The 19,748-nt window shown below is 42.6% G+C and overlaps 1 protein-coding gene across 1 annotated transcript; it reads right to left on the bottom strand.

The window, feature by feature from the left end:
* Positions 1–1,450: 1,450 nt before the first annotated feature.
* Positions 1,451–18,460, bottom strand: BEST3 (bestrophin 3; the record flags this gene model as incomplete). Its single annotated transcript, XM_080626985.1, has 9 exons — positions 1,451–2,354; positions 4,535–4,686; positions 5,997–6,077; positions 9,017–9,169; positions 9,585–9,662; positions 10,381–10,535; positions 15,745–15,978; positions 16,539–16,633; positions 18,309–18,460. The coding sequence occupies 9 exons, from the start codon at positions 18,458–18,460 to the stop codon at positions 1,451–1,453; spliced, it is 2,004 nt and encodes a 667-aa protein (XP_080483111.1).
* Positions 18,461–19,748: the final 1,288 nt, after the last annotated feature.

Genomic DNA, 19,748 nt, shown 5'->3' with positions numbered 1-19,748 from the left:
GAGGAGCAGGAGCAAGCAAGTCTGTTCATTCCTTTCCCAGCTTCAGGGGGTCCTGAAGACTCTCAGGAGCCACTGGTGCTACCAGTTACCCTGACAGAGACCCTGGTTTGTTGTCTGAAGTGCAACTTTCTGAGCAAGATTGCTGGCTGGACAGGCTATCCACACAGCCCATACCACTTGCTGGCTGCTGCAGCTGCATCATTCCTGCATCTCTCCGCTGTCTGTTCCTCCCAGTCCCTGAGCTACCTGACCTCCCCTTCTCTAGCTAGACCATCTACTTGGATGCTCGCTCATGGGGGAATGAGCTCCGTACTGAGTTTGTGTAGATGTGGATGAGAGCTAAACCCAAAGAGCTACTGCTGCTTTCAGGGCTTGCTTTGAGACTTCTTGTAGAAGTGGCAGCTGAAAGGCCAAGTTGCTACCAGGACGTTCAGGGACGTGGCTTGGCCACTCCTGGAACAGCAGGAACCACCTAATGCTGGCTGAGGTTTGGGTTAATGGAGGATGTGTGTGATACATGTGGGCAGTGTGGGAACCGACCAGAGGGGAAGGAAGCAGAGAACAATTTTTGCTAGTGGTCCTGGGCCATTTACTTGTCTACCTGGGATATCTGCAGCCTTCCAGCTGAGGATCTCTGCAAGAGTGAAGCCCTAAGCTCGGTTGCTCCTGCAGCTCCATCACCTCTTGAGAGAGAGCCACAGTCCTGGCATCATCAGGAAGGCCACCTGGGAGCAGCATTTTACAATAAACAGCCATTAGGTACAACATATATATGCTCCATGGAGCAGAGGTCAAGGCTCAGACCCCTATGCCCAGCTCATCAGCAGTTTTGCCTCTTCCATTTTTCTTAATGAAGTTAAACATTTAATCCTTTTATTTTCCCACTCTACAGTGGCATAGCTTCAGTAGGAGAGGGGAGGCTTTTGCTCCACAGATGTGGGGAGACTGATTTTTCGAGCATTCCTGCAGACAGAGATGGTGGGCTGAATCTCTCCAGGCTGAGGAGGGAATTGAGCCCACACCTCCCCTTCTAGCCACTTGAGTGGAAACCAAAACTGTTGGTAGGTCTTACAGATGTGTCATGGACCTTAATCTGAAGGAGCAGCCAAAGGTCGCATTGTTCAATGTGGATCCAAAGTGGACAGAAGAGCCACCTCTGCTTTCCTGATAAACTCAGGGTTTCCTCTGAGTGAGCCTGCACAGCTCGCTGCCATGTGCGCTAGCTAGCTTGTCACTCCTGAGGCTCCCTACAGTTTTACCTACAGGGTCACAGATTTCAACCAAGTGGCTTAAAGCATGTCACCATAGTGCATTCTCTTTAGGTGCCCAATTCCTCTTGCTTAGGATTTGTCTGAGTGTTGTGTTCTGCCCTTTGCACTTTCAGCAAACCCGTATGAGAACCACTTGGGAGAGAGGACGAGAAGTTCAGTCAAACCCAAAGCAAGCACGGTCAAAGTTTTCTTTCACTTTTTTCATTAGAAAATTCCACTATGGCTGTTTCTTTACTATCCAGGTTTTCCCACAAGCGCTGCATCTCAAACGTCTCTGGAGCAGCAGCAGAAGTAACATTTTTTCCATCGCTGGGGGTCCTTTGTTGTGAAGATGTCTCAGAATCTGTTAAAGGCGGTACAGTGTCAGCATTTGATGTATTTTGACTATGGAAGCTTGGCAAACTCCATCGCTGAAGGTTTCTCTCCTGATCCGTTATGAAACCTGCTAAGTTACTAACGTAGGGTTCATGTTTGGGCTCCCCTATCACAGTAGGAAGTGACTGATGCACCTCAGAGCCTGGGAAGTATGTAGTGACTTCTGGGGGGAAAAAAGGATCGTCCAAAAGACTCACATTTGCCTCAGTTAGGCTCCTTTGGAGCTTCTCTTCTGGCATGCTTGCGTTGTGCTGTGCTTGCGGATCTGGTTTGCCCAGCACATCAGGTGCTTCCTCCTCAGCTTCAGAGATGATGACCTCAGGAACTGGTTTGTTTGTCTCGGATGAGGTGTCACTGTCGCCAAACAGTGCCTCGTTCCTTGAGGTTTCAGTTATGGGTCCTAGGTCTCGGCTACTGTGAAGTCTGTTATTCCTGTCAAGTCCTTCATGTTTCTTCTTGAAGCTCGAGGTGGAGTATCTGCCCCTTGTGTGCATTTCCTGCAGGCGCCTGATGTGTCCCTTTTCATCTGCTGGGAAGAACACTGAGTTCTCACTTGTCTGCCGACTGTAGCGCCGCTGAGCTGGAGGTGAAGGGCCCTCGTGGACACTGAGGAATCTCTTGACTCTTCTCAGCACTGAACGTTGCCTTCGGTGTTTCTCCTCTTCCCAGGGCCACTCTTCCCCGTAGAGGAATTCAGTGTCAGCCAGCCTGCCAAATAAATCCAGTTAGTAAGTGTCGCTTATATAAAGTGTATGTGGTCTGTATGCATATATATCCGTCTGTCTCAGCAGGAAGATGTAGGAACCAAGGCCCTAGTGTGTCCCAAGGAAGGGCATGAAATGGGTGAGGGTGCCAGGAAATAGTGCCCCTGCCTTTAGACAAGCCAAATCATACGGAAAGCTCTCCACATCCAACTGTCTCTTCTCCTGAGGATGAGAATGGGAGGGCATCCAGCTGGGCATCTGGCACTACTTCATATTTGAGCTGCAGGCCTCTGTGGCAGCTCCACATGGTTAGGCTTATGAATAACATGAGGGAGAGGGGAAAAAGGAACCCTGCTTGGCGCTGTAGATAATTTTCAAGAGAATCCTTTAGGCAAAAATAACAACAGTGAAAAGTCTGCTCCTGGAAGCAACAGTGTGATGGTTTCAAAAGATGCTGGAATTATTCAGACGGCCAAATCCCACTTACTTCTGGGGCAAGACAGTATGTCTGAAAGTCCCACCTGTACCTGGTACTCTTCTCCTGCCCAGCCTCCGTGGTTCTTGAGAACAACTATTGCTGCATCTGCTGGGCAATTCAGTACACATTACTGACCCAGTGTGCCCCAGAGGACAAGTCAGACTGTCCCAGTTACCTGTTCTAAGTGTGCAGATGGCAAAGGAGCTCAGGCCAGACCTGAGGCAAGGAGAACAGGGTGGCAACAACAACCCAGAGGGACAGAGAAACTTCATCCAGCATTTATGAAGCTCTTAGAGTCATGGAAGTGTTTGAGTTAGAAGGGACCTGTAAAGGCCGTCTACTTCCAAACCCCGTGTCACAGGCAGGGACACCTTCCACTAGACCAGGTTGCTCAACACCTCATCCGACCTGGCCTTGAACACTGCCAGGGATGGGGCATCCACAGCTTCTCTGGGCAACCTGTGCCAGATGTTGGCTTGAGGGGGCTGGAAAAGAGTTTAGACTTTGGATCAAGTTTTATTTATTTCCTTCGAACTTGGATGGATCTTTAGACCTGGTTTTTGAGCTGTGCATAAGAGCTACCGACTTTTTTTAGAGAGATGAACAGAGAAACAGTTCAGAGGAGAAAATAAGTGATAAAAAAGTCAACACATCAGAGCTGTTTGCATTTCACAGGGGCTAACATGGAGTCATTTTTCATTCACTCCCCGCTTCATTTTTTGTGTGAAGTGCTTCTTATTAAAAGTGTTTGCAGACTTGATAATCTTTCTGCTCTGCCACCTTTTTTCCCCTTGCAATTGCAGTAAAATAAATTATATTCTATGAGTTTTTCTTCTTTACCTTTTTAAAGCAAAAATTAAGCAGATTTAATTTGGAGAAAGGCTGGAGAATTTTGGAGATATGGAAAACTTCTTGAAATAAGTTTTAAAGTTAACAAGTGGCTACTATAAAGTTTTTAAAAGACTTTCAGATTAAAACATCTACTTGCCCTTGTATTTGTTCAGGCATGGTGGTATTTACACCTGCTGACCTGTTCTATATTACAGTATGTCACAAGTGTTTAAACTCAACAGCTTCTAAGCTACCTAACCTATCACTGATCTCTCATATAGATTCTGACAGCACCAGGCAGTCCTCTGTTTTCTGCATGTTTCTTTATAACAATGGTTCTTGTGTCAGTCTCTACAAATAACTCCGCTTCATTCCTTCACAAAATCTGACTGCTCCAACTTCCATGCCTAGATTATTAATCAATGAAAAGTTGCACATTTACAATAATTTCTTGTTTATCTTCACAAAAATCTGGGTTGATTTCAGCCATCATCTGCTACCTAAACAAGCACAGGAATAGCTATTTTGTTAACTGGGGGATGTATGAAGAAGCTGTAGTAAATAATTATTAAGAAAAGTCAGTTACTATCTTCAGGTGCCATCCTGTGCTCAGGGATATCAACAAACCCTCCCTGCAAACATACTCTATTTAGTAATTACACAATTTAAGCTATGGGTGCCAAATTCCCATGAGCATAAGGACCACTGGAGACATCACCCCCTCAACACCAGCCTGTCCACTCCCTCCTAACATCATTTCCACCTTCCCTGCTCACGGTATCGTCACAGCCCGCAGCCCTGCTGTCCATCAATCGACATTGGCTGTAGGGGTGGTGATATTTCTGATGGCATTAAGAACCCTTAGTGCCACTCACCCCATTTCAATAGTTGATCCAAGAAATGAAGGAATACAGTAATCAGCAGCTGCTTTTGTGTAGGGTGGCCGGGCAGAGGAATCGTTCCAGTAAATGTCTTTCTCCATCCTTGGTAAGTTCATGTGCATCTCATCCACTGCCAGAAGTGAGACCTTAGATTTTTTTGGTATAAATCATGTCAGTTTCAGCACAGTACAGTATAAGACATAATCTGCTCTGTACTCCCAGGGTCAACATTTCTTTCAGAAACACTTGAAAGTAATCTCTGTGTACTGGCCTGCACACTGGGAAGAGACTCGGCATTATAAAATATACCCCCTATATCCTCCCATACTCATCAAAGCATAAACGTTATTGTAACTTGAGTCTTCTGTGCTGCAAAGGTATTTGTGTCAGACTGAAGTCCTCATGCACGATGTAGATAAATGGACATGTGATCCTCCTCATGCTATGGGAAATCTGTGCTCCTTAAAATGCCCAGAGGTAGAGAAGCTTTCTGATAGGCTTTGCCCACATTTAAGACATTCAGAACCAAGCACGTGGCCATCCTGTTCTAGGACATTCCAACACATTTTATACAAAGGGCTCTGAGGCACCATAGCACAAGTAGCCTGAAGCAGTGTTAAGCTGGAGAGCATTTCTGGCAGCGTGAAGGCCTTTCCCAATCCTCTCCATACCTGCATTGCTTGCTTTGCTTAATATGCTGGTTTATTTGCCCTGTCCTTGCTTCTCCTAACACCTGGGCTCTGCTCTGCAGTCTTGGTGGTCCCCAACAGACGTGGGGTCCATCAGCAGCTCAAACCTATGCTTGACTCTACCTGCAAGGGGAGCAGCATGTGCCACTCTTCATGCCTTTGGGCTCATTCAGACATACAGGGGCTGACGACAGGAGCTGTTTGGAAATCAGGGATAGCTGCAATAAATCTGTACCCTGGCAATCTCACACATCCTGCCACTGAAGATACTGGCTTCTGTGCCCACCACAAATGCTGCTGTCACAACATAAATCATGGTATGAGCCCTACTTATTAGTTCATGGCCCTGCTTGGTCTTTTTGGTATCTTCACTGCCATTTTTTTTAGGGCAGATTCATATACAATATTATAATCTCTAGACATTCAGATTAGCAAAATGTGTCCTTATCTATGTGGGAGTAGATGGCTTTTGGATTTGCAGGATTGACCTACATTACATGTTTTTCCAGGCATAAAGTGAGCTTATAGTTTGAGGTCAGCTGTTTGCTTGTCTAGTCAGGCATCGTAAATGTCAGATACTAAAATCAAGATGCATTAACTTGTCAAAACAAAATCTGTGAATCACAGCCGTAAGTACTCCTTCAGAGAAAGAATTTGTTATGCTGACACTTGTTGTCCTTAGTTTGTGCCTCAGTATAAGGAATAGGATTAAATGTAATGATAACCTATAGTACAGTAAAGCTGGAAGTAGAAATAACAACAGCAACCTGTAAATTCCTATCGATGCACCAGTTAGTTTCAAAATCATCATCATCTTCTCCAAACGGATTAATAAGTTGTTCAGCAACCTGAAAGGAAAATGAGACAGTGAATAGAGGTTGGCATGCCATGTCAGGACTGCTGCCACAGAGAAAATAAGATTGGATTTTTCTCTTTCCCTGCCTGTCACTTCCAATCATATCTTGAGCTCCCGTATGATGGTTTTGCTAGCCTAGCTAAGGAACAGCTTGCTTTCCCTATAGATTCATACCTCTATGTCTCGTTGGTGCTGTCAATCATAGCTGTCAGTGCTGGCCTGCTGGGTATTGAGACATGTCTGGGCCACGCAGTTGTCACATAAGATAGTCATTACCTCTCCTTACTGTTGACTTTGGCTGATTTAAATGAATGTCTTGGCAGCTAGAGGCTCTGTTATTGCATTATGCTATACAATACTCCACCAGCCCATTCGGTCAGCATTCCTGAACTCTGCAGCTGGAGTCTGCTGGAAAGACCACAGCTCGTCTCTCCAGCTCAGTCCTCAGCCCCTGCTTCTTTGTCAGGGGTGATACTGATGGCATCCCTTTGAAGCTTTCCAGGAAAAGCAGCCCACCAGAAGACTCAACTCAAGTGGATGCTGTGCATCTTGCTAGCTAAAGCCAAGAGAGAATCTGAGTTTGTTCTTTGATTCAACATGCTGGTTTGGGTTTCTGCACTTTAAGCGATTAAAACTGCAGCGGAGAAGCCCATCCCGTGGACGGCACTACCAAACAGTGAGCTCCAGCACCTTTGTGGTGAGGTGCCTTCGTCTGGGAGCTAGGATGGGAAAGGAAACCTCCCTGGCTACCCATAGCCTTATCCTGTCCTATCCCCCTCACCCCACAAGGATTAAATATATGGAAAAACAACAGACACTGCCCCCCCCCTCTATGATCACCGAAGTATATTGTGGGGAGAAAACTTATAGCTGCTGGGGGAGAAAAAAAAGATGATACAGGAAAAACTGAAAAAGATATAGGAAATTCAGACTGTTCTCCATTTCTCAGTTCCTTGGTACACTGAGGTTAAATATCCTCTCCCCTTCACACTCTTCTCCTTCTGTTTGTCTTTTTAAGCCCCAGTTTTGAAGCCAATCACATTCTTGCTCCCAAGCACAAGGCTTGCTCCCAAGCCTTCTTGATGGCCATCAGAGCCAGGCACAGGAGCAGTGGCCAAGTCCTCAGTCTAACTTGGATATGGGTAAATTGACTGTATGATTAAACAGCCCTGCTCGTGAGCCTCACAATGGATGACTATGATCTAAATAACTCATAATAGTAAGGGAGTCACTCCCTGGCTATTTATTCCCATGTGCTTCTATGTTGTACCAGTGGGTAAGCACCTGCTGACTCTTCTAGGTCACAACTTCCCAGGCCAGCAGTAGAAGACATCAAATGAAGTGCCAAGCAGACTTACACAACAGAAACACCCCAAGATCAGGAGGAATGAAAACACGGCAGGGGACAACCCTGCTCACGTCATTGGCCTGGCCCATGGCATTAAATTTTGGGTATAGCCATAGAAGTACTGCAATAAGAATGAACTAGAACACATGGTGCTTTTGCGGGGAATCACCACCCAAAAATCCACTGCAAAATCTGTCACATGAGCTAAAAGAAGTGAGCAGGGCTGGGACAGAGGAAACAGCACTGGTGGCCTTTTGTTTGGCTGAGCTGGTCCTGGTATGTGAGACACGACTTTACTCGCTGGAAAGGAGTGTAGTGCTGGACAACTAAGCTGTGTATTTGGACAGTCTGTCTATAACTGTAATGATAATGGAGTGTCTCAATGATGGGACACTTCACCCCTGTATTGTAGGTATAACAAACCAGGCCTGAGGCCAAGGCAAGAGCTCATTTTAGCCATAATTTCTGAGAAATTGTGAAGTTACTGGAAGTCAATAGCTTGGGGCTCTTTCCGCAGCCTGGCAGCCAAAGCTCAACACACTCAGCAGGAAACTGGCTGTAACCTTCAAGACAGAAATATCCTGACTCAGGGCGTCTGCAGGTTTCAGCAAACCTCCGGTCCAAGGGAGCACTGCCGGTATTAAATCTGCTTTTAAAAACTTCTCCTCCCTCTTGTTTCCTTATGCAGAAGATTCTTCAGTTACAATGGCATCTCATACCTGCTATAGCCAGGATTTGGCTGGTAGCCCTGAGCCAAACTGGAAGAGATGCTACTAACAGCCTTGGGTGCTGATGAAGGAGAAACCATTCATCCTTCAGAAGCACCAGCAGGATGGTCAAGAGGAACAGCTTAAGAGTTTTGTAATCAGTAAATCCCTGCTCAACACTGCCTAGAGCAATGTGCTTTCCCCACCACACCAGCCTCCCTTCCTATCTCTCATGGTCCCCTCAAGGCTGGTTCCTGTGCAGCAAACCCCTTTCCCCATGAGTTCAGAGGACACAGGACTAGAGGAGCTTGCCCTGCAGACGCTTTACTTTTCCCTGCAATTGACAGCTTCGTGTGCTGCTTCCTCTACTCTGCTCTTTGAAGTTGGAAAGGGGGCTATAAAGTTGGCCAATTTTGCTCAATTTATATTCTAACAGAAAAGTTAGCTCTAAGTTTCCAGCCATGATTAATAATCCCAAAAGGAAATCTCAATGCACATAGGCCCTAATGTACCAATTTGCTTTTTATTTGAAACTTTTCTCCAGCTAGTCTACCCTGATAGTCACTGCGCAAGCAGGAACTGCCATGAGATATGCCTTAATTACTCAACTATGAGATTGATGGTGATATGTTAACTGAGCAGACATCAATGGGTAGCATCCAATTCCATCTATAACTCTTCTTTATAATGAACATTTTTATGCAGTAGGGTTGCAGCCAATATTGGCTGCTACTGTTTGATAGCCCTCTGGAACTGGAGACCTTTAATTGCTTGCATCTGATTAAGTTAATAGCAGATACTAAAGGCTGGCTTTGAGCGAAAGAAAGCATGATTCAGTCCATTTCAGCCCATGACCTTTCCATAAAGCTAGTTTACCTTGAGCCATCCTGCGTAGAAGAAGAACTGTAACAGCGTGAAGATCGGGATGTAAAGATCTAAGTCATGTCCCTGATACCCTTGGTCAGTATCCAAAAATTGGCGCCCTATCAGGCAGGCAAAGAAAAAAGAATAGACTGCGAGAGTAACAACCTGCAAAGAATGAAACTTCACTGAAATCATGTAATGATGCAATCTGATGCATAAAGCAACACATATGCAAAGGCTTCTGACTGCCCTTTGCCATATAATTTACAAATCTATAGGAAGGTATTAAGAATGGAGGGGTCACAGACATAATTATGATCAGGGAGAAGACCCAGGAAACATAGAAACTTTTCAGTGCTTCCCTCCTCTCTCCCAGCTTATGAAAGGTCTTCAAATCATCTCTGAAGTAAATGTGACTGTTAAATATGACTTAAAAGTCAGCCAGGCCTTTGTGATCCTGTGGGAGTCAACAAGTGTTCAACAGCTCGGAGAATCTGGTTGAGTCTATGGATATTTTTCACCAAACTCCCCTTTTATAGAGATGGTGTTTGGAATTTTGTAAAGGGTTAGAGCTCAGTACCTGGGTATAGACCAGTGGAATTCCAACCCAGTCATAACCAAACAAAAGACTACACCAAGACCGGTACTTATTCATCTCCTAAAAGGAAAAAAAAGACAGAAAGAATAAAATAAAAAGTAGCCCCCCAAAAAATAAAATAGCACGGGGTTCAATTCTAAATTATAAATATTTTGTTACAATTCATTTTTGCACATATGAAAAGACAAGGCGATCCAAAAGTCTGGTATATAGAAATCGTTACCATAATTATATCCAGCACCCCACTGTCACATTTGAGTATTCATTTGGCTTATGAAGTTGGAATGCTTAGTATATTACGGATTTCTTCACAAATTATCTTTCATTTCTATCTTATCTAAAGTCAAGTGATACATAAAAGAGAATATGTAATATCATAAAAAGGATGTCTGTCCACTTAATGAAATATTCAGGGAGATTATCTTCCTGCAATTGATAGTAAAATCTTCCAAATGTCACATTACTCTCTTTTTCATCTTTTTTTTTCCCCTGCAGCAATGGAACAAGTGTGAATTCACAGTGATGTTACAATAAATTTTTACTCATCAATTTGGTGCTTTAGTTAATACTTTCTTAGTCATATAAATACAATCCCAGCGAACCGCTGCTGTGTGTGCTTGAGAGTACATAGGTACACAGAGACAAGTGGTATAAATCCTGAGTAGGATCGCTTAGATGACACTGGAGAGCTGTACACAGTAAATCAAATTATGGAAGTGAAAAGCTACTGCATAGCAATTTCATATCAGTTTTCTGTAGATTTACTTTTTCTACTTACGTTCAACAGTGTCTGCAGATCTACACTGTCTCTAATTCTCCCCTCTTTTCGTGCCTTTGATGCCAAATTCCCAAACCAGACAAATGGAACCCAGTATTTCAGGTGGGGAGACTTCAGGTCATCAAAAATTTTTCTTTCGTATCTTGTCATAAAACCTGTTTAGCCAACAAAAAACAAACCCAAAGCCTTCATTTATTCTGCACTTTCAGTGCTACTGATAGTCTAAATTTTTAGTATGTTTGAGTCTGTGTATGTGATATTTGCATAGAACTATCCTAAATGCTATTTATAACTCTGACTAAGTGGTCTCTTCCTTTTTTCCTTTTTTGAGGTTTTTGCTAGGATAGATCTTGCCTGAAACAACTTCTTTTGCAATAATTACCTGTTACTTTTCAGCAAGGATGGCTTTAGGCAGCATCTCCACATATGGTGTAAGGGCATTTAAGTGCCCTTCTGATTCTGATGATTTTTTGGTAAATCTGCAAAGCAGTGAGCAAGCAACAAAGGAGACAAACACATGCATGAAACGGAGCTCCACAGAGACCGTGTCTTCTGCCAGCAAAACACTTCCCTGCCAGATTGTGTTTCATGTTTTCTTTGGGGTTATGAAGGCGTGCAAAGAGAGGGAAAGGGAACCATGCACAGAAATCCCGCTGCTAGAGGGACGCCAGGCCAGATGACATGCTGTGAGGCTGCCGGCTGAAGCTGCTCTCTGCCTGGCAGTTTGCCTCTCTGGGGTGCTGGGAAGGTATTATGTTTCCTGAAGAGTTCCCCTGGCCTTGTGAAACCCTGCTTCCCCCTGCTGCAAGCGAGCCCAAGGTCAGAGGGCAGGGGAGCCAGGGCTGTGCGGGACAGCACCTGCATCAGAGCAGGTCGCTGCCTGGGACTGGCAAGGGGAGCAGCTCTACCTCTGCCCTCTTGGGTGAGAAAGCTCCGAAATTGCTGTTCTCCTTCCAGACAGCCTGTGAGAAAGACAACCTCAGAAAATTCATAAAGGTGAATTCACATTTTCTTATGTCCAAATCCTGTATTTTCTGTGATTGGAGCAATCTTCAGGTTTGGAGAATCTTAGCTTTTTGCTCAGGTGTGTGTCACCTCCCCAGGTGCATATAAGGTTTCTTCTGTTTTGTTGACATCAGCTCCAAAACAGGGCAAAGTTAATAACATAACAGCCTCAAAATAAGTGGCTCAGCCAATCAATTACAAGTCTGAGTACTGAAAATTCAGTAGGGGAGTTGAGAGTAGATAGGATTTTTTTCTTATCTCCAACTTGTAACTAAGAATTGTTGCTAACAATTGCTAAACTGGCTCATTGTTGCTGACATTGCTGAAGATACATGAAGCAGAGAAAAAATGCAGAGGCCCAGTTGTGTTTTATATGAAAATGTGAATAAGGCAAAAGGAGATTTGTGAAACACAGCAACCTTCATAGGTATTCTGCTGTTGAGAAAAATGCCACTGTAGTACAGTTGCAACAAGTCAACACAGGAGGTATGAAATATTGCAACTACTGAGAAGGAACACAAGGACAGGACAGAAAATTCTGTGGAGGAATAAAAGTTCATCAAAAAGACGCAGTACTCCTGCAGTATTATGGAATTTGAGAAAGATCCCTGGTCAGTTTGCAGACAGCTCTCATAATCAAGTGCACAGAAATAATCAGGCAACCAGACAAATAGACAAATAGTCATGACTCCTAAAAGACAGTTTTCCAGGCTGCCTTTGATTTTAGCTGGCCAGCCTGCTCATTATGGGACAGGAAAAGATGTTTCTATCAGGCTGAAAGAGACAGACAAAATATCGGAAAATTGACAGTCTGGAGTAAACACTGAATGCAAGCCACTTCAGAGGCTCTGGGAAGTCATCATCTGGAAGGACACAGCCTGAAGAACAGCAGAAGTACAAGGATTAGTTCAGCTCTCCACTGTTAACTGGGTGTCTTTTTGGTCAGAAAAGTTCAACAAAGCCTTGTTCTTAGAATCATAGAATAGTTAACGTTGGAAAAGACCTTAAGATCATCAAGTTCCAATCCCCTGCCATGGGCAGGGACACCTCACACTAAACCATGTCACCCAAGGCTCTGTCCAACCTGGCCTTGAACACCGTCAAGGATGGAGCATTCACAACTTCCCTGGGCAACCCATTCCAGTGCCTCACCACCCTCACAGTAAAGAATTTCTTCCTTATATCCAATCTAAACTTCCCCTGTTTAAGTTTGAACCTGTTACCCCTTGACCCTATCACTACAGTCCCTAATGAAGAGTCCCTCCCCAGCATCCTTGTAGGCCCCCTTCAGATCCTGGAAGGCTGCTATGAGGTCTCCACGCAGCCTTCTCTTCTCCAGGCTGAACAGCCCCAACTTTCTCAGCCTGTCTCCATACGGGAGGTGCTCCAGTCCCCTGATCATCCTCGTGGCCCTCCTCTGGACTTGTTTCCACAGCTTCTCATGTTGAGGACACCAGAAGTGTGCAGTACTCCAAGCGGAGCCTTATGAAAGTAGAGTAGGTTATGGCAATACAAACAACATGCAATTCAAAACCACGTGCTTTTACTGCAGCAAGTAGATAAAAGTTTAACTGCCTGCTTCTGTGTTGTGTGAGAAAGAGCTAATTTAGGTACTTCCTTCCAGTAGAGGGTTTGGAGCTCCAGACTTCAGCCTTTTGTAGGTATTCATGTCACTGAGCTCACACCTCATGTTTCTCTTCAGCATTTCCTAGAAGCTGTTTTAGGCTGCTCTGCTCATCTGCTGACTCATTACTCATGTTTTTTAAGACTTGTGTTCTTGGGCATCCAACTTCCCTCTCGTACTTCGCAGCCAGCAGTATTGGTATGCTTAGAACTGCTGCTAGGCATTTGACGCTTATGGCATACGTGCCGCAGCACTCAGCATCATAACGTCATGAATCCACATGCATCTGCTGCCGACAGCTCCATAAAGAATGCTAACAAATGGAAAAAAGTTCAGAAAAGAGTTAGAAGATTCTCCCTACAAGACACTGAAGACCTTGTCTTTGTAGGTAGAGACTATAGATGGTGAAGTTCCTAAGTTTATTCAATCCTTTATTCACTCAGTTAACAGGTAATGATTGAGAGAAAAAAAGATGTTTTAACCTAATTAAAAAAATAACAACCCAAACCCATTCCAGAATCTGGTGATTAGAAGATGACCCTGTGCAAGTTCAGACTGGAATAAAATCCCACTTTTCAGCAGGAGTTCACCATTGTGAATGTCAGTTCACCTAGGATGCAGTGCAGTCTCCAGCATACCCAGCTGAGTTTTAGGTCAGGGATAGTCGTATTCCTAGAAGGTATTAATAGCTCAATCAGAAACTGCAACATGACAAAGGATGTTGCTAGTAAGCTTTTATGCCTTGTGTTATGGATGAGTCAGACTCCATTATCATGGTACTGTTCTCAGATTTAAAATCTATGCATTTAAGCAGTTCACTTACTGAAGAGAGGAATGTGTAGCAATTCTGTGGCAGTTCTGTTTCATAGAGAAATGCAAAACCTGCACAAGTTGTTGCAATGATGACTGTGCTGCAAGTATCAGATTCTGCTGCTCATGTTCATACTAAACGCTGCACTCCCATGCAGTCTCACATGTAATGCCACAGGGAGCTAGGGAGAGGATAATTGCAGAGTACTGTCTTAATCACTGGATGTTAATGAAGCAAAATATACCTTTAAGTGCTCAGTACTGCATCAACAAAAATTATGTGGCACAATATGTATTACAACCTACAGAACAAGCACTGAAATCCATGGACCTGACTACACTATCAATACTTATTTATACCATTTATAGAATATTTTCCATTGTTAAAAAAACCCCAACAACGAACACTTGCCTTCCAGTCTACAATTCTTGTACAACACTGAGACATTTTGTCTCTTTTGGAACAGATTGTCTTTAGCAATAGGGAGGCAGAGCTGGATTAGCCGGCTGGAAATGTTGTAATTTTCCAGTGTGTACTAGAAGCAGATTGCTGGGGAGAGTGACAGAAGCTTTCCTGACCTTTCACAGGCCCAGGTAAACAGTTTGGTTGAAGAGAACTTCAAAATCCAACTGAATCCAACATAAATTTTGGATAATAAAAGACTCATATTTTTCCCAGTAAGATCAATGCATTCTGCCTGGATTTTTGTTAATATCCAAAGCTTCTCGCACATATGTCAAATGTGGATATGTATATACACACTGCATATTTTAACTTGCTACAACTTTCCTTACTAATCTCTGCCAAAGGAATAATTTTAAGTAAGAAATGCAAGACATTCAGTAAAAAAAGTATGACTTCTCGTATTTAGAATATACTCCAATATCTCTGCACTGGCATTCTGTCCCTGACACTGACCACGTGAATCAGAAGGCATGACATCACACCTTGCCTTTAAATACTCAGCGGTCAGACCTTCACAGGCAAGCAGTCATACACGATTGAGCTCTCTTTCCCAGCATCACACTTACCATGTTATCAAAACAAACAGAAAATAAAGACATGCTTAATACCTAGTATATTTATCCCTGAAAAACTGTATTTAAAGTGAGATTTTAAATATATAGAAAAAGCCCTCGGGGTTGTTTTGGATTTTTTCATTTTTTTTTCTTTTAAGTAATACTTAAAATGTGAAATCTACTTAAAGTGCAATCTACTTAAAATATATTGAGATAAAGCTGTACTTGTGAAGCGCCTACAGGGATCAGTCTCTGATACATGAGACAAAGTTGTATCCTGTGCATCGAGGCAATGCCATGTGTCAAGTCACCTTTCCTACTGCATCATAATGTATTGCAACTACATTATTTTTCATGTGTTGGAAAAGGTTGTACATGCTCCATATACCTGTGTGTTTGGGGCAGGCCTATTGCCTCCATGATGTCAGAAAACAGGTCCACACAAAAGTCTCCAGCTCATTTGATTTCTATAGTGTCACTAGATGAAGACTTTAAGAGCATTAAAGCCACACACTTAAAGGCACATTATTTAAGCCACTGACAAAAATATAGTCGCTTTGGCATAGAACCATAGGTTGGAAAAGACCTTTAAGATCACTAGATCTTAAAGACCTTGAAGACCTTGAAGTATTCCAGGCAATGTTGGATGGGGCTTTGAGCAACCTGGTCTCGTGGAAGGTGTCCCTGCCCATGGCAGAGGGTTGGAACAAGATGATCTTTAAGGTCCCTTCCAACCCAAACCATTCTGTGATTCTATGGGTCTATTAGTCCAACTATAAAAGACATGAGTTAGTATGAGGCACACATGGGGCCAAAGAGGAAAGAAAAAATGAGTTTGTCTCCTTCCCTCCTTGTGCCCCCACCTCTGAAGTAAAGGAAAGAAATCCAGGGAAGGACTCCAGTACCTGCTCCTACCACGTGATCCATGGTAGGGAACCTTTTGTACACAGCTGTGCTCACGGAGCGAAAGATCAGCAGAGATGTTAAATTCACGTAACGCATGAGAGTCCTCCTTAACAAGCGCCCATATTCATCTCTGCCCTGGACACAGCTAGAGATGAGGAACATCAGACGATCTGGCCATGGCAAGTTCACAAACTGGTTCCACCAGCGATTCACCACCAAAGTAACGTAGAAACCTGGGAGTTAGAAGGGAGAAAAAAGTGCAGTGCCTGTCAGGATTTCTGTTGAAGTTACTTTGATTTGGTTTGCAGAGTGTTATTCATATCACTAAGCTGCTACATTTCCCAGAATAAATGCAGTAAATCACGTCAAAACCCATGATGCCATCAATGCTCATTATTTAATAGACACTGCAACTTAATAGCCCATTCCAGCTGAGATTCTTATACTGATTAACTTCCAAATTTCCTTTTCTGTAGTAAACCTTGAGTGGATTTAGTGCTTTGAAAGATTTAGCACAATGTATCAGTGTTAGTGGGCACTAATTATGTATGTATATATATATATATGGGGAAACTTTACTCTTTTGTTGGTATAATTCAAACATGAGTATAGATGTTGATATGACAAAAGCAACTTGAATTTAAGGAGCTCTGCTTGAAGCTGATGATTTCATTGTGAACCTCTAACCTCCCATAGGCCCCTCAGCTCTGAAATGTTTCCATGCACAGGCATTCACAAAATGCCTGAACAGAGACAGTGCTGGAGATTGATTTCACATGTAACCGGTACTTACCAAGCACAAAAGTTACCGGGATTTGTTCAGCATATTTGTCACAGTAAATTGATAACTTTTCAAAGAACCGTTTTTGGCTACCTGTAAGAAAAAATCTGCAGCAAGAATAAAATGTATCTGTCCTTTCATAATATTCTGGCACTAGCTACAAAGTGCAAACAGGTATAAATAAACAGGTATGTGCAATCAGGAGCAACCTTGGCTAATGTCTTCAAGTGAATTCTTAAAGGTAAAGTCCTTAACACTTTTGGCACGTAATACAGAAGATGGAGAAGAAGACAGTTTTTTGCAGTTTTCTCATGGCTAATTTGACTGGCAGTACTAATTAGGATCACTATGCCTGGAGAATTAGTTTGCTGTCTCATAGGGACCAATGATGATAGCAAGTCTGTAAGTAGAGCTTACCCTCCTTTTCCAGAGGGCTACTTACTAAAAACGGTCAGGTCTGGTTGAACTGCAAAAGATTACCAATCTCCAACTGCTCTTATTTGCAAATGTTATGGTTTTACAGTGTTTTTTTTATTCTTACTCCTTCTAAATATTTCTCTTCCACAAGATTAAAAACACAACTACTGTATTTATTTTGCAATGAGGACAATATTCACCAAATGATAGATAATGCGTGGAGTATGACAGCTTCTGCCCATGGGAAAAAGGATATCTAATGAAATGCAACAAGCCTAAATATAACATTTTTTTGAGATTTGTATAGATGAGTATTACAGTTATTCTTTGATTTTATATTAAAGGAACACATGACAAATATTTGTTGGTTTTGCTTACAATTGTGCAATAAAACCTGGAGCACATATAGAAAGCTTTCAATGCTGTATTTACCATGGTCTTTAATTGCCAATTTTCAGTAAAACTAGATTAATTTTAATACATTTGAGACTCCTGTGTTTCTTTACATATTAATGCTGAGTTTTCAGGTATAGAACATTTTGCAAAATTACTGATTAATCACAGACAAACTGAAGCTCATTTTCTCCTTGCTTCACTTCGCTTGAGCAAACGCTGAGGTCTAATTAGAGATCAAGACGAGCTGAATCACGATTTTTATACTTCTGTGTGGTGTACTTCATCAATTAAAAGTTTCACTTCACTAATTGATGCAACTACATCTGTCATACAGGTGTTTAATTCACACCTTGGTGGAAGAAGCAGCTCTCCTAATGTGACCCTCCCAGGTGCTGGGTGACACACAGCTAACAACCACGTCTGGTTTCCATGGAGTCTTGCTTGGCTTTCTGCAAGCTTAGAAATAAAGTCGCATGTCACCCTAGCGTTAAGCAAAACTTTTCTTCTCCTGACTACATAACCTGGCTCTCAAATTATTACCTTTCAGGGTTGTTAAAGAAATTACCACTGAGCAACTGAAGACACAGTTCTGCAATTAGAGTAAAAAGTCTATAGTTATCATCCAAAGCAGAGAGGCAAGCTCACTGCTGCCAACTCAACATCAGAATGATAAAAGCTATATAACATAGGCTAGCCATGGCTGTTTATTTAGCCTAACTTCAGTAGAATGGTTGCTCAACAGTCGGCTGAAAGTGGAATCAGATAAATACGATAGAAAGTATTTTATTTATATCCTACATGCTTTCTCTGGAACATTAAAGTAAACATGGAAAGGAGAGCATGTTAGAAAAGGTCCAAAGAAAAAACAATAACTATGTTGTAACCTCCCCCCATCATTCATAGCCTAACACTATGAAGTATGAAACTTCAGTATAACATTTAATGAGATGTGAATTGGAAAGAGTGTACCTGTATAATACACTTATCGCTGTGTAAAGAGTAGCAAAAACAATAAATTCTCTGTACAGCAATTTGTAGATGCTGCCTTTCCACTTTAGGAGTAATCTGTGAAATCCAAAGAAAGTGGCATTTGCTACTTTGCTGGAATAAGTGACTGTCATCGTCTTGGCAGGCTGAGCCTAGAAACAGTAGAAGAGAAGCAGGAAACCAACAATATTTTAGACATCATATTCTAACCTGAATGCACCCTTGTATAGATAGACACATAGATATACACACATATATGCATATAATGGTATAGGTATACATAAATACATGCTGTATGTATTTATATATATAGAAAGACAGAAAAAAATTATAATCATGCAGTTATAAGCCCTCCAGTTACAAGTTACAAGACCTCCAGATTGATGCAAGGCTGGTTTTGGGCTTTACCTCAAAGACTACTCAAAAGCAACAGCTAGCACTGAATGTGGCCATCTGCCCAAGGAGCAGTGGCAGGGACATGTTACAGCTCTGAAACCTCTGCTTACTCTCAGTTTGCTCCAGTCTGGTGCGAGGAAAGAAAAGGAAATAAATTTGCTTGAAATTCTTTTCCAGACTTCTTGGCTTCTCAACAGAGAAGTAAACCTGAATTCCACAAATACACCTTCCTTCCCAGCCAGTATTTTTAGCTAGCTTTGGTAATTATACTCATCTAAAACCAAATGAGATTTGGAGACTGCCTCTTTCATTACTGGTTACAACAGCAGCTGAGATCAGGTGGAGAACCCTGTTATTTCTTAGCTTGGCAGCTAGACATACTCATCAATACTCACTCACAATACCATGCAAAAAAGCCATAGGTTTGTTCAGGTAGGAAGCATGTGACACAGTGTAATTAGAGCACTAAAAGTATACAGGTAAATATTTTATGCTGGGTTTGTTATTTACTTACCAAGTGCAGGGAGATGCTACAGGAACTTTCATGAGCTTACAAAAAAGCCCCCGACAAACTAAGTCCAAATGTGGATGAAACCGGTTTTGTACAGCATGGAAGAAAGGGAGTAACTAAGACAAGACAAAGCCTCAAGGTAGTAGTGTATCATAAAGAAGATTCTTGCCTATATTCTCTTGATGCCACTGTAGGTCATTTACTCTCAGAAAAAATAATCTGAACCCCTAGTTAATAGGTGGCTTGATGGTATTCTATGCAACATGGCTGTGTCTCTGATGCAGAACATGAAGTGAGCCATTAAAATTCAGCTGTTAAAGTGCCACTTTTTCTTTCAGTCACCAAGGGAATTAGCAGGGAAAAGACATGTAAGCCTTCTACTGCTGACAGACTGTCTCTTCTCCTCTGCAGAATGGCTGCTCAAGGTTTGCCAGCGTGGGCTTGGAGATTTTTTTGGTGTTACTGGGTTTTTTAAGATGCATGGGTTTTATTCTTTAGCATCCAAATGATAGTTT

Source organism: Psittacula echo (assembly GCF_963264785.1).
Source record: "Psittacula echo genome assembly, chromosome: 1".
NCBI lineage: Eukaryota > Metazoa > Chordata > Aves > Psittaciformes > Psittacidae > Psittacula > Psittacula echo.
The sequence above is the reverse complement of the archived record's forward strand: the minus strand, read 5'-3'. Positions and strand labels throughout refer to the sequence as shown.